Source organism: Mytilus californianus, unplaced genomic scaffold (genome assembly GCF_021869535.1).
Source record: "Mytilus californianus isolate M0D057914Y unplaced genomic scaffold, xbMytCali1.0.p SCAF_91, whole genome shotgun sequence".
NCBI classification, from domain to species: domain Eukaryota; kingdom Metazoa; phylum Mollusca; class Bivalvia; order Mytilida; family Mytilidae; genus Mytilus; species Mytilus californianus.
In genome coordinates, this window is record NW_026262747.1 from 82,740 (window position 1) to 98,895 (window position 16,156).

Consider the following 16,156-nt stretch of genomic DNA (forward strand, 5'->3'; position numbering starts at 1 on the left):
TGTTTATTATGTTTGTATTTTTTGGTAACTGTGAGTTTTAATATAATTGTAATCTCTATTTGTAGTACAAGAAATATATCTGTGATAGCAAATGATCTGTTGAAGTTGGACCAGACAAATGTGAGTTTGTTATAAAAAAATAATTCTTATATGATTTGCATATTAGAGAATACGTTGATATGATTGGTTGAGAGGACTTCCAGTAGTTGTTCTTGACGTTGTTTATTTTTCGATAGACGTCGTTGACCGAACTTCTTTTCGTAACCAATGTAAACAAGATGGCGGCGATAATGACACAATCCGGATTGACGTTAACAAAATTAATTTTCAGTTCGCGTTAATAGGTCTTAATATGTAAATTAAATAATAAACACAAAACATTCGTTTGAATGATAATAAGAGTTTTTGTAGTTTATTTCTTATCAGATTGCAAATTTCACGGAGTACATATTTTTGCGTTTACCAACAAATATATTCATGCGCCAGGCCTATTCAATGACACAAATATACAATTTACGTGTGATAGAGGTTACGAGTGTGGATTATAAGGATTAAACGCCTTTTTAAAGGAATTTATTGGTGTATAAACTGTAACAAGTCACTCACAAACATATCATAAAAGTCCTTCGGACTTTTATTTGTTTGTGAGTGAATTGGTCGAGTTTATACACCATTAAATTCCTTTAAAAAGGCGTTTAATCCTATAATATTATGAGCTACTAGATTAATACCTGTGTGTTTATATTTTGATGATGATGCGATCAAATTAAATAACCCTGTATGAAATATTTCACACAGAATGAACACGGAATATAGTAGGAATATTGTAATGAATTCCTACCAGAAAAGAGTTATATTCCAGTCAGACTCCAGTAGGAATCCACACGGAAAATTATAAGACGAAAAATTTAAATTAGCAGGAATTCTTAGTAGGAATATTGTATATTCCTACCATGAATATTTAAATTATTAGGAATAATTTGGCGGGAAAATAAAATTCCTACTAGAAAACCTGGTAGGAATTTTTCAAAATTCCACATAGAAAAAACATATTTTCTAGTAGGAATCTAAAAATATACAAAATGTAAGTGTATATTCACAAATACACAACTGGGTCAATCATTTAAGTTTGAATCTCAACAACAAAGAACAAAGGAAATGTATGGAATAGATTTATTAAAAAAAAAATGACTTTTGAAATGTATGAGGAAACTGTGATGTATTCAAGTTAGAAATTGTGTTATATATGTAGATGGACAAAAATGTTGATTAGATGAAATTAAAGAGTTATGAACAAATAATGAGGAAAGTTATGCACTGTTGTTGAATTAACTAATATATATTGGCAAACAGATAACAAATTTCATATTAAGGTAGATAGGGTGTCTTCCTCCATCTTGGATTTTGAAATACCAGAAAACAATCAGTCTAGATCTATAATAAAAGGTACAAATTTTGAGAGTAGTAGGCAATTCATGTGTAAGAATTTTCATTTCAATATAGAAAATGACATATTTTATCATATTTATTGTTGTATTTTACAAAAAAAATGAATACTTTTGTTTGATTCTATATTTCCCAACGTTGCCACATAAGGGGAGGCAACTCAAATGTAAGGGCAGATAATTCACATAAGGTTATTTTTACAATAGAATGTGTTAGGAATTTACCTATTTTATTATGTAGCAAGAAAACGGGTACGGTGACCCCATTTTTTCTTTTTCTTATCTGAAAGCATACTATTAGTGCTATCTTTTCATATTTTATCTCAAAATTCTATGGTGTAGTTTTCATTTTATGGCAGAAAATTGGGTTTTCCATGCATAATCTATACAAAATCTGTCAATTTTGCACAACCTGTAGCGTGAAAATAAGGCCTGTGACCCATTCTTTTTATTATATTTTTTTAAAAAGCATGATATTAACTACATTTTGGCAAATTTAAAAAAATTCTATGGATTATAATTTAGACACCCCATCTACCTTAAAAGTATAAAAATTACCTTCAATCAACATGAGCCATATTTTCTCATATTTCAATATTGTAGTTGTTTGATCCTTGCAGCGTTGTGTTCCAACACAACTTTTCATTCTTCTACCCTCTAACTTTTGAATTTGTGAACTGGAACTTGGTTGCAGTCAACACAGCAAAATTTGTGTCATTAGCAAACAGGAATCCAGTTTAAGATAATTAAAAAGATTCCATGTAAAAACATTTTCTAGTAGGATTAAATAAATTCTGGTAGGAATCTTGTAGTAGGAAAATGAGTAATCTAATCATATTTCCTGTCTAAATTCCCACTTAAGATTTTCAAAACAGAAAAAAATCCATACAGACTTTTAAAATTCCTGCTAGATGGTAGGATTTTGCTAGTGAGAAAATAAAAAAATCCAGTCAGAATTTTGTTCATTTTCCCTGTCCGTCTACTTTCTATACAGAATCTTTGATTCTAGGTAGATTCCTACTACATTCCTACTAGTGTCTAGGTGGAATCCTACTACTTATTTCGTACGGGACACTACGTCTATATATAAGTAATTACTAAAACAAAAATTACCAATAAAATAAATTTTAAAAAAAGTATGCCACTAGTTTAAAAGAAAAACATATGTTCAGTCACTAATCATTATACAAAAAAGTAAGTACTTTAGCAGGGAAAGCAAAAACATTACTCATTAATCTGTTTGTCAAGTTATTGAATGGTTATTTTTATGGAATCAAAAAGACATAATTATCTTCAGCAAGACAGATGACATGACAGATGAGATAAGGCAAATACATGAAACGTTAATTTTTTTCTCAAAAAATTTGAGAGAAAACTAGGTCAAAAATCAATTAAGTTTTTAGTGTATTTTGGATGATGTTTGTTTCACTTTCTATTATTCTTCACTAGGTGTATGAGGGTGATGATGTTGAAAGAGTACAAAATCTGATTGAGATGTCAAAACAGCTAGACATGGACATATACACAGTTCCTATAAATATATTTGTAGATGACACAAGTGGTAACAGGTACATAGAGTATAAACATGCAAGAAATTGTAAAATTATTTAAATTTTAAAATAGTGATTTGATAACAGGTATCAATACTCCCAAAAGGGTTAGTGAAAGTTATTGTCATTGTGGATCGTTCTTTATCTATCATTAAATATGAAAATAGATCTTCTGACATCAGACTCGGACTTCTCTTGAACTGAATTTTAATGTGCTTATTGTTATGCGTTTACTTTTCTACATTGGCTAGAGGTATAGGGGGAGGGTTGAGATCTCATAAACATGTTTAACCCCGCCGCATTTTTGCGCCTGTCCCAAGTCAGGAGCCTCTAGCCTTTGTTAGTCTTGTATTATTTTTAATTTTAGTTTCTTGTGTACAATTTGGAGTTTAGTATGGCGTTCATTATCACTGAACTAGTATATATATTTGTTTAGGGGCCAGCTGAAGGACGCCTCCGGGTGCGGGAATTTCTCGCTGCATTGAAGACCTGTTGGTGACCTTCTGCTGTTGTCTGTTCTATGGTCGGGTTGTTGTCTCTTTGACACATTCCCCATTTCCATTCTCAATTTGACTTCTCTGATGAAACCACTGAACTAGTGTAAACCATATTTGTTTTTCGTAAATTGTTTTGTTATAAATTAAAACTTTTGTTTTCTCAGTTGAATAGTGACATTTTTTCATGTGGGAAATACTGTATGGATTTTTTTCATTGTTGATCAACATGATCAAAGCTGTGTACACAAGCCTACAATTGCTTACATAAATTTCATTAGACTGTATAAGACAATTACTTATATAAACATTATACAGGTCAAAAAAATGGAACCCATTAAGTGTGTGGACTCTTCAGTTGGCAGGATTACCAACTTCTGAAAAGATGAAGAAATCATCACATCATTTCATTGGAGTTACAAAACCAGAAGACGGGTCATTCGTTACACCTGTGGTGAATGATTTGAATGACATGTTTTAGTAAGTGTAAACATTAATTAGCAAAATAGAAAAAAAAAATACTTTCAAGAAAAAGACTCTTTGATGTGTATATTTTTACAAGAGAGGGTCAGTGTAGAGCAACACCTGTAAGGTGGTAGTTGCTAATGGCTAGTACTTCATCTCTATCTGATCAGATTTAGGTTGAACAGAGACAAACATTGAAAAGAACTCAATAACATGTCTCGCGGAGTCATCGATCTCTCGTTTGTGCATTGGGGTCTATTTAGGGGTATTTTAAGGGGCCTGAATAAGGGAAGGGTTAACTAGAACACTATGGGCCCGATCCCCACCTAAACCATATATATACTTGTATAGGACAATAAAACAAATCAATTGAAAAATATTAATTAATTTGCCTTAATCAATTCATTAAATAAATATACATGGTTAACTGTCTATAGCGCTATGATTTATATCGCTTATTATCAGTGGTCCAATTGACAGTTATTTATATGGCGCCTAGACTAAAATACACAAGAAATGAAGCTACATATTATCGAGCTATTATATTGTTTATTTTAGAATTTTTATAATTTGGATAAATATTTTACATTGTTATAAATCAAATATGAGAATTTTGAGTCAAATCAGAATACATGAAATCCCAAACTTGATCAATGTATTTAAATTTTAGTGAAGGAAAAGTAATGTATGATGCAGCTTACAATAAAAATGTTATTGTAACATCCCAAATAGCAGTTGGGTTAATGGACAACAGTATGGCCTCAGAATTTTGTCACCACATGGGTGCTGCAGCTAAAGAAAACTGTAGATTTTGCAGGGTAAGACAATTAATGATAAATATTATCACTGATAAATAGTATCTGAGTCAACAATAGTCTCAGGTTTCCTTTTTTCCATTGCTGTGTAATATTATAAAGGTTTATTGACATATGATAAATTGTTTTCTTTTTTTCTTCTGTTGAAATAAGCTAGGTCTACAGGACACAGTTTTAAATCTATGACTTATACAATATGAAATTCATGTCAATAGCTATAAACAGTTCCCAAAAGTTCATGAACACTGCTTAAAGCTCTTTTGGGTTACTTGTCCAAAAACTAAAATCCTCTTTTAGCTCTCATGGCCATCACTTGGTAATTTCTGCCATCGTTCTTAAACTTTCACAAAATTCTTCTATGAAACTATTTAGCCAAATTGAACTTATCTTGGCAATAATCATTATTAGGGTGTCTTGTTTTAAGATATGTGTCTGATGACCCCCACCTGCCAACCAACATGTCCTACATGGCTGAAAATAGAACATAAGGGTAAAAAGCAAGTTTTGTTTATTATTTTGAAGCTGTTATAAATATTGAAAATCTGAAAGGGGCAAAAATGTTCAGAATGTTTAGCTCTACCAATTGTAAATATACGTCAAAACTTTTCTTGATATTTCACAAAATAGCACTGAAACTGACTGATTTGCATTAACAACCTGTTTAAATATTTATTATCTCCCCTTGAATTTGATCATTATCATTTCTTGCTGATAGAAATGACATTGCATTTAAGGAATAAAAGTACTGTAGTTGAAAAGTTGCCACCGTCAATTGTCCATTTGACGGTCGCAAATGTAGTTTTACTGGTGACGCTTAGCGGAGACAGTAAAACGGAGATTTGCGGCCTTCAAATCAAAATTAACGGTGGCAACTCTTTAACTACAGTACTGTTATTCAGATTCTAATACATTACAAAAAGAAATAATACGATAAAGCTTGAAAAAATGTATAAATTTGACATACAAAATAAATTCTGCGAAACTTAGTGAATGATTTTGGCTCGAAGACGTCATGGCTTAACGTGACGTCATACAAATGAAAACTTACAAACTGGACGTTATTACGTTACCTCTGCGATTCAAATTCGGATAAAATTACATTAAAACGGTGAATTCGAGGTAGGTGTTGTTTTATTTTCGATGATATTAGTAATTGAACATTTATTGATTCAATCAATTCAAAATGGCGGGTCCCTCCTTAGTTACGCCTGGTCAACTGTGGATTTGATGGTAACTTTTAGCCAATGAAAAAAATTGTTACATAAAAATTGCATTAGAATTGTCTGCATTAAACTTTATGAGCCATCAATGTTCCCAGTCTGCTAATTTATTCAGGTCCTATATTTTATGGTCTTGAATTGGATCACATTTTTTTTTTACAAAAACCCAATGACTAAAAATTAATCATATATATTTTATCTTGTTCCTTTTTTTGTCAGTATCGAAATAACCACTTACTTATTGGAGAATTAAGAACAAAAAATAAAACTGAGGAAATTCTAAAAGAGATTGAAAATAGTACAGAAACATCAACAATGACTGGGATAAAAAAGAAAATATTGGCTGAAGAAATGAACAAAGCTGCTCATTGGGATCCACACAGGTATGCATGACTTTATTATATATTGTTATATATGGTGTGAAAGCATTATTAGAATTACAATATATAATCATTTTGTAGTTATATATACAAGAAGCAAAAACAATTACATGCACTGAAAATTGAAACTTAGCTTTGGACATGCACACTTCATATATATTGTGAGGCCCACACATACACAGGAATGTTGAGAATGCTGAGCTCTGCCAATTGTTTACATTACAAAAAATCTGAACTTTTTTTTTCAAATAATCACTGAACCATGAAAGTGAGGTTAAGGACAATGGACGTATGACAGGCAAAAGCTTATGAACATGAGGCATAAACAAAGTATGAAACATGCATGTCTTCCAACTTCTTAGATCATAAAGCTTTTAAAAAGTTAGTTGGCATTGCCGCCGCTGGATCACTATCCCTATGTCTAACTTTCTGAGACAGAAGTTGTGGATTACGGTAATGTTTACAATAAATCATAAGGTACAGGTGCAGGGTAGTTAATTTAAGAACCATATATATTTGTATTCTGTAAATTTGTTACACCTAAATCAAGATTCATTATTGATTTAATCAATAATTTATAATAAAACTGCAATAAAAATATTCTTACAATAGGTATCACATATGATATCAAGAAATCCACAGTTTTACTAAAGCTAAACTACCAGCTGCACTGTTTAATTATTGTTTTCTTTTTAATTATAATTTCAGGGACATTCCTCCAGATATGCTTCATTGCATATACTTAGGAGAAGTTGCAATCCTATTAAAATGTATGCTAGGCAACTGTACTGACCAGCAGAAGGTAATTGTGACTTGATATCTTTTGTTTTAATGCTAATCATTCTTTTAAATACTATAAAATTTATTTATGTAATAGTCTAGCTGATTTATTTCTTTTGGATGCCTACAATATAATTTTTTTTTCACAGGTCTATGTTCTAAGTAAAATTAATTAGTGTGATTCAAATTCTTAATCCTAATCTCAACACCAAGCTATGGTATCTATTGGTGCATTATAACCACAATTTTTTGAAGCATCAAATGTTTATTATTTCTATTGGGTCAAACACATAATGGCACATAATGTTGTTAAATTCTTTCATATGGAAAACATGTTATTATACTGACACATCTGCAACTTACATTTATGAAAGCAAGTTATAAATTATAAATGTAAAAATTAACTCAATTTTAATGATTATTGATCATAAGTTAATGTGTATATATAGGCTTTACTCATTATTGAAGGCCGTACAGTGACCTAATAGTTGTTTATTTTTGTGTCATTTGGACTCTTGCGTAGAGTTGTCTCATTGGCAATCATACCACATCTTCTTTTTTATATTTATTAATTATTATTTACTGAACATACATTGAAATCAAATTGACATATACTATTGTCCATTAAAGAAACAAATTATGAAATATGAAATACATATTTGAACTTAACCATTGAGACTTTTGGACTGAGCTATGCAAATGTTAGAATAAGTTCAATACCGTTTTAGAATCTAATGCATTCTGGGTAATATTTACAATAGCGTACACCAAAACGTTGTGATTGGTTTAAAACGTGATAAACAATAGAAATGCAACCAATGACGTGACTTTATTTTCATTTTGGTGTACGAACCATGAGATTACCCATAGTCCTTTAGATTCTGATTAGGCGAATTTACAATATGTATTCCCTTTACTTTTAATGGATCCTGAGTAATTGTCTCTATTATTGGAAAATTGTAGAATACAGTTGTGAATTCCAGCTGATAAAAAGCCAGCTTATCTTTATGAAATGTTTATACATTGTATTTAAATTTATGAAGTGTTTTGTATCACAGCACACTTTAAGATCAATCTTTGGTAAAACATTTTTGGTAAAGATTGCATAATCAAAACCGTTTTGTTGCTGGCTAAGGATAGTTGAAGATAATTCTGGTTCTTTTAATACTTCTGGTTCTTTCTTACAGGAAAATTTACAGCTAACGTTAAATGCAGCTGACTGGAAGGGCTTTCATCACAAATGTGGAGAAAACTTTGTGAAATATCACAAATCAAGCCAAGGGAAAGACTTCAGGTCATTTGTAAGTGCCAACTCATTAAATTGCTGAATCCATTAAAGAATTATATGTTTTATATAGAAATCTGGAATCAGTTGTGGATTGGTGATTTCAATTGAGTGTTACTTATTACTTAGCAATGCATGGGAAATTGCAGTTGAATCCAGAAACAGACCATGTAAACTATTGTGACTGTCATAATCATCACTTTGCATCTATCCATGAAACCTATGGCAAATAACATCTTACACATTTGGAACTGTGTCATAGTAACAATTAATGTACGTTGAGGTTCCAATTAGGGTTAAAAAAAACCATCTGATATACCCTTGCTTTTTCCAGTTTTCCAGAATATATACTGTTATTGCTATTTTACGAATTTTCCTTTGATCTTGTTGACTGATAATTTCCTTTCTCAGCGGAGTCGTCAGTGATATGAAAATAGAGTTGAGTGATGAAAATTATCGCTAGAAATTAAGGGAACATGTGCTGTTGTCCAGGAAATTAACAACATCTTCATAGGCTAAATAGCGATAAAGAGATTATCATTGGTCATCTCAACTCAATTGCTTATCTTACTTTCCCCGTCCAGCTGAAGCAAGAAAATCAATCTCTTGAGATGATCAACGATAATCTATAAATATCTTTTGTTTTTAATCCAATGATTAAACTATATAGACATATTGTAATCTGTAACTATTTTAACTAATCGATCAACAAGTAAAATAGTGTTACCATATGCAGTATTTGTTTGAAATAATAAAAATACTGCATAAATGTATATTTAATATAGAGCATAGAGCATTTTTATTTCTAAATCTAGGTACAACTTGCACCCTTTACAGTTCATCACGCAGGATTTAGTAAAGAAATAGTAAAACTTTGGTGTCTATTGTCTGAGGTAGGTAAAACTAACAGGTTCAACTATCTTACAAGTATCATAACTATTTTGATAAATTGTTTTATATTACATAAGCAAAAGGAAGCATTCTTAGGAAAATATTCTCATTTATACTGCAACTAGTTGTGTTTATTTCTTAAATAAAGTAACACAGCTATAGTTTGTGGCCCGAGAACACAGTTATTTCGTAGTGCATTTCTTTTAGACAATAAATTCAAATTAAAAAAATCGCACCTGCTCTATCTTAAAAAGATTTTTACAGTGTAGTGTACTACTATTGATACAAATAATATCAAAATTATAGGAACTTCTACCAGCTCTAACTCAAAATATTGACAATTTTGTGTTAAGGGGGGCTAAAATTCAGTTTGACAGCTTCAGACATTCTAATTTTTGACCTTTTTTAACTGGATCAAATCACTACTTAACATAAAGATTCAGCACCCAAATTTTTTTAACATGTAATTTCATCCCCTTACTTAATATTTCATGCATAAAATATCAAGAAATAAATTGGGAAAGTGTATCAAAAAAAAATGCAAGTTATACACTGTTCACACTAGGGACTATATTTGTAGACAACGAAAACCAAAGGATGATAACTGTGTCCTTGGACCTAATAGGATAGAAAGACTTGACCAATTTTAATTAGTACAAAAGAACAGCCAGTAGTCATTGGATATTGTAGATCATTCAGGTAGTCTTGACCTATTCATTTGTACTGAAAAAAACAGACACATATACGAATATCAATTAAATACTTACGAGACATGTTGCAATGTTAAACTTATTACGGTATGTGAAAATCAAGACTTGCATAAAAAATATCACAATATTAGAGACAGTGGCGTCATTTTTCCTCAGAGCTTTCAGCTCTTTGATTAACATGTAATTTCATCCCCTTACTTAATATTTCATGCATAAAATATCAAGAAATAAATTGGGAAAGTGTATCAAAAAAAAATGCAAGTTATACACTGTTCACACTAGGGACTATATTTGTAGACAACGAAAACCAAAGGACGATAACTGTGTCCTTGGACCTTGTGCAATGTCAATTTCATCATGGAACACTTTCTCCACAATCAGTGGTTCATTAAGAGATGAAAATAAGTTGGACATTTGTGTTACAATTTAAAAAGCTATCATTGTATTAGTTTAAGTTGCACCCTTCCCCAGTTTCTCAGCCTCATACAAAAAAGTTTATATTTTTCTGACATTGACCTTATATTGTTTATTTACTTCTTTCCAGAAAATTAGGCACTTATTGGCCTAGTTTTCTTTGTAGATAGATATAGGAAGATGTGGTATGAGTGCCAATGAGACAATAATTTAACTCTCCATCCAAGTAATAATTTATAAAAGTAAACCCTTATAGGTATACATTACATATGAAAACTAGCATATCATCTCTTGGTGTTTGTTGCTAAACAATAGTTTATCCTGCAATCAGCCAGCTATTGTACAAATAACAGGTACACAAATAAATTTTTGCTTTATTTGTACTTGTACAAATAAAGTCTCCTGTTACCCCTCGTCCATGTTGAGCAAGCGGTAATGTGGATATTTCTTTTTGCGTACCAGTTCATTTTGGGGTCCTCTTCGCGGTCCGCGTTTAAACTATGTCGATTTCTTTGAAAAATTAGAGACAATGATTTAGATTTTAACAACTAAAGTTTCAAGTGTTGGGTGTAAATTTCAGGATAAAAACAATATATGTGCATTGTCGGAAAATATAAAATTTATTTGTACTCGCTGCGAAACAGGAGAAAAGCTCGGCGAGCCTCGCTTTTCGTCCTGTTTCTAAAGCTCATACAAATAAATTTTATATTTTCCGACAATGTACATATATTGTATATTTAGTTATGCAGTATACAGTAAAGTTTGATGTTTGCTTAACACATATTTTACTATTTCAATGAGTACTTACTGTGACACAAATTATTATTTAAATAACCTATGTATGAGCTTTCCATAATTTTTTTTTCGTGCTTAAAGATACTGATTTTATGTTTGATTTAAAGTTTTGCATTTAGTTCTGGTTCTAAAAGTTACAGATTTATGGTCTCTGGTGTTATAGTAATGTGTTTTAATCTCACCTGGCCCAATGGGCCAAGTGACCTTTCTTCTCATCACTTGGCATCTGTCGTCCGTTGTCTTAACTTTTACAAAAGTCTTTTCCTCGGAAACTATTGGGCCAAATTGAACCAAACTTGTCCACAATCATCCTTGGGGTATCTAATTTAAAAAAATGTGTCCGATGACCCGGCCAACCAACCGAGATGGTCGCCATGGCTAAAAATAGAACATAGGGGTAAAATATAGATTTTGGCTTATATCTCTGAAACCAAAGCATTTAGAGCAAATTAGACTCATCAGTAATGCTCAGACCAAAATAAGTAAAAAGCCAAACAAGTACAAAGCTGAAGAGCATTGAGGACCCAAAATTCTTAAAAGTTGTGGCAAATACGGCTAAGGTAATCTATGCCTGGGATAAGAAAATACTTCGTATTTCAAATAATTCATACTTTTTCATACAATTAATTTATACATATGACCATATAATTAATATTCATGTCAGCACTGGGTTTGTGGTTCATTAGTAATTATTATTATATTTATATTTTCAGATTGTTCAGTTGAGTAACAAAATGAAATTGCTGGAATCGGAACTCACTAGGCTGGGTGATCTGCAGTACCAATTTAATGAAAACATTTACAAGCAGTTTCCAGAAACATTGAAAAAACAGAAAATACACCATAATCTCCATACTGAGCAACAAATCAGACTTCATGGGGTCCCTATAGGTTATACTGCTGGTAAAAGTTAATAAATGTTATTTTTATACACCTAGCTGTTGATTATTTGTTAATTTGCTATTCAAGATGTTTGGATTTTTTAGTACTAATTTATCAGTTGATTTTTTTTTAAAACAAACTACAATTTGGTTGAATTTTAACAGGATTGATATTCCAGCATATAAAAGCATGTAGTCAAGTAATTGTTAAAACGATTTTCAAATTGAAAAAATTCAAAATTGAGAAAAGTAAAAAAAAAATATCCGGAATTGTTGAAAGACATGTATAAGATGAAGAGACAAAAAGACAACTCAGACCACACAGAATTGTAAAAATTAAGAACTGAATGTTATATAATGCAACTTATTAATTTGACATATTTTTCAATTTACCTACAATTGTATAATTATTTTTTTTATTTTAGAGACAGGGGAAAGCTGGTGTGGTATAGTCAAACATTTTCAGAGCATTACAAACCACCACAATGCCAACAAAGACACAGCTTTGAAGTTAGCTCATGTTGAGGAAGTTTGCCATATCATTGACAGTGGGACATGGTTTTCAAATGGGAAAAGGTATAGGACAGCATTTATCATGTGATAATTCTTATATGATTTGCATATTTGGGAATACATTGATATTAGTCGAGAAAACTTCGAGTAGCTGTTCTTAATGTTGTTTTTTTTTTTCGATAGACGACATTGACCTAACTTCTTTTCATAACCAATGTAAACAAGATGGTGGCAATGATAACACAATCTGGACCGAGGTTAACAAAATCTATTTTCACTTAGCGTTAATCGTTAAATAAAAAAATAAACACAAAACATTTTTTTGAATGATAATAAGAGTTTTTGTAGTTTATTCTTTATCAGATAGCAAAGTCACGAAGTACATATATTTTAGTTAACCAACATATATATTCTTGCGCTAGGCTTATTCAATTTCACAAATATAGAATTTACGTGTGATATGGGTTATGAGTATGGTTAAATGTATTCCTTATCTCCAATTCTAAAGAATTTTATCGCACGGCGGGTAAATTATCACGTTTTGATTGGTTTAAAGCCGTCACGTGGTGACCCCCTATGGATCCGTAGGGGGTTAGTAAATTTCATAGGGGGTTCATGACGTCACATCTACTGTTTATGGTGACGTCATCTATTACTGTTGTTGTGTTTCATTGTTTATTTTTCAGTAAAATGCCGCAGAAAAAGTCCAGCGAACGATAAATTCGTTATACGGTTAACTATTGACCCCCTACGGACCATAGAGGGTGAATAAAATCCATAGGTGATTCGGCCTCCGGCCTCACCCCCTATGGATTTTACTAACCCTCTATGGATCGGTAGGGGTCAGTAGCGAACCATATAACTTATAATAAGGAGTAAACACCTTTTAAAGGAATTTATTGGTGTAGAAACTGGACCAAGTCACTCACAAACTTCAGACTTTTATTTGTTTGTGAGTGAATTGATCGAGTTTATACAGGGGAACTAAAAGTAATATATTTTTTTACAGAGTTCAACCTGCACAACAGACAATTGAAGAGATAAATCATCCACGGATTCAAACTTTTGTAATGGGAAATAGGACACAGAAAGAAGATGGTAGGATTTTAGTTTTGGATACAATAATTTTTTTTTAAAGTTGCTACAAGCTTTGAATGAAGTTGCAGAGGGTATCATGTTTTTGACCCGTTGTCTGTCCTTATGTCAGTCTATCAGTCCTGTTCTTGTCATCGCAACTCCTCTAAACCACACACCAGAATTTCATGAAACTGGTAGATAATAAAGACATACTTTGAAGGTGTGCATATTGACAAGAAATTGATTCAATTTTTTTTTTCTAGGAGTAATGCCCCTTTGAACTTATTTGCCTCAATATACTACTGCAACAGTTTGTCATCGCAGCTCCTCTGAAACTGCACAACAGAACACCCTGTTGATATCTGTTGGGCTGTTAATGTATGATAAGACACCTAATTGCAGGATAAATTTATAAACCAAAACACTGAAAGCTAAAGTTTTAGGCATTATGACTTCCCACAAGAAACTGGGAGTTGAAATCAGATGCTATAGAATTGTAAGCCTATTCTCCTTAACTAATGGCACCTGTAATGTTAAACAATTAAAAGTCAAATCATTAGAAGTCAAAGTATAGTATTTTAATGAGTCAATAAATAAGTTAAAAAGGAAGAATGAAAGGAAATATATGTTCAGCTGTTCTTGAAACACTTAACACCATTTTCTATACAATAAAACTGAATTCTTAAATAATTTAGCAGATATCACTTAAATGTATTATAGTCTTCTTAAATAAATTGACATTTTACAATTTTTATTAGAACAAATTATAGGAGTGAAAAGAAATGTAGGAGACGAAATCAGAAACATGAAAAGGAAGGATGGAAGTAAATTAAACATTGGAGAAATTGTTTATTTTAAATTAGATGACCATGTAAGTATGCCATTTTTTTTATTCCAGACAAGTTTGTTCACTGTGATTTTCTCACATGCTTTTATCATGATAGATAGACAATAATAGTGCATTGACTTGACATTTCAACGATATAAGGATGAGGCTTAGAAACAGGGAAATGCGAGGCTCTGCAATCTAGAAAAAAACATTTTCAATTGTTGTTTAATGTGTTAATATTATTTATTTGATTCAAATATTGTGAAAAATCGCCCTTTAAAAGGCCTCATATCAGGCGGAGAAATATGCAACACAGTGAACTGTACATTACCTGTTGAAACCCTCAATCGATGGTGAACAAATTTGTTTGAGTATGGACTAAATTATCAACTATACATAAATCATTTATAGATTTCAAACAAATATTATTAACAAATGAAATATGTTTTTCCAAAATATGAAATAATTAAGTTTGAGTCGTTCCACGCATCATTGTAACATTGGAAACAAGAACAGGTTGAAGAGGTAAATATTTATGAGGAAAAGTGATATCAGGTCAGTGACGGTATGTGACAAAGAAATATACAGTCAACGCATTTTGACTGCTCAAATAGAATGAGTGCAGTATGAAATAATACAATATGAGGATGAATACCATTAAACCCCGGAGCTTGTTCATTGTCCAATAGTTCCAAGCTAATGATTGCCATATTAGAGATATGAACATGTTCAATTTAAGATGAAAACACTAAGTTAATATCAAAAATTATTACATAAACATGTCTGTTTAAAAACTAATCTGTGCATCTCCGGGTGATTTAAAACAAAAACAAAAATCAGATGTTACACACCTATTATGTATTTCCCCAGATAAATCACTCAATAATGAAAATTTTTCCTTTTGATAAGTTCATTGTTCATTTTTAGAATTAAAACAATAAACTGATACCAAGGGGTAGAGATACATTAATAAATGCTTATAAATGATTTTTTTTTATGGATTTTTATTGGTTGGAATCTAAAAGTTTTAAATTTTAAGATCCAAATTTAAAGTTTTTACACCTACCTTAATCAATTGTTGTAAAAGATGCAAAATATCATAAATTATGCAAACAATTCAAATTTAAAGTTGTTATTTTTTTGAAAGATAAAGTATCTTTAAAATGTTCTTTTTCAGATTAATTATGGTAAAATTGACTGCAAAACCAGTTCAGATGTTACTGTTTTGTTGATGATACCTCACCAGGAAGATCCCTTATTCCATTGCAAGAGCCTTACACTCACCACAAGAAGAAAAAGCTTGCCTTACAATATCATTGAGGGCTCTTTGTTTGTATCTCATGATTGTAGAAATGGTGGATGCTGTTCCATGGTTACAAATCAATCTATTAGACAATTTCGTCATAATTATAAACATGGTGTCTATCTTATTAACAGATTTAAAATTCATTTTAATTATAAACAATTTAATTCCTGATTTAAGGGCATACTATATAGTTAAGCTATATGTTCAGGTTAAACACAATAAAGGGAACAGTCCAAGTTTGCACCTGGGGTAAGAAATAGAGATCAGCACAATTGAAAAAGAATTGTTATCCTCAATTAATAATAT

General features: G+C 31.2%; 1 protein-coding gene and 2 long non-coding RNA genes across 3 annotated transcripts; all 3 read left to right on the plus strand.

The window, feature by feature from the left end:
- The first annotated feature begins 63 nt into the window (after positions 1-63).
- LOC127717231 (uncharacterized) lies at positions 64-3,907 on the plus strand. Its single transcript, XR_007989154.1, has 3 exons — positions 64-120; positions 2,895-3,013; positions 3,808-3,907. It is a non-coding gene; the product is annotated as an uncharacterized LOC127717231 (long non-coding RNA).
- A 7-nt stretch (positions 3,908-3,914) lies between these two features.
- LOC127717232 (uncharacterized) lies at positions 3,915-12,158 on the plus strand. Its single transcript, XM_052222983.1, has 7 exons — positions 3,915-3,969; positions 4,625-4,772; positions 6,209-6,372; positions 7,078-7,171; positions 8,337-8,450; positions 9,250-9,327; positions 11,958-12,158. Exons 1-7 carry the CDS (start codon positions 3,962-3,964, stop codon positions 12,156-12,158), a joined length of 807 nt encoding a protein of 268 aa, XP_052078943.1. The 5' UTR covers positions 3,915-3,961.
- Positions 12,159-12,555: 397 nt separating this feature from the next.
- On the plus strand, positions 12,556-15,918 carry LOC127717228 (uncharacterized). The gene is made up of 4 exons (XR_007989152.1): positions 12,556-12,701; positions 13,648-13,736; positions 14,474-14,586; positions 15,722-15,918. It is a non-coding gene; the product is annotated as an uncharacterized LOC127717228 (long non-coding RNA).
- The last annotated feature ends 238 nt before the right edge of the window (positions 15,919-16,156 follow it).

Coding starts and splice junctions, on each gene's coding strand:
- LOC127717232 (XM_052222983.1), top strand. Junction 6,373..7,077: donor GCTCATTGGGATCCACACAG/GTATGCATGACT, acceptor TTATAATTTCAG/GGACATTCCTCCAGATATGC. Junction 8,451..9,249: donor GGAAAGACTTCAGGTCATTT/GTAAGTGCCAAC, acceptor TTCTAAATCTAG/GTACAACTTGCACCCTTTAC.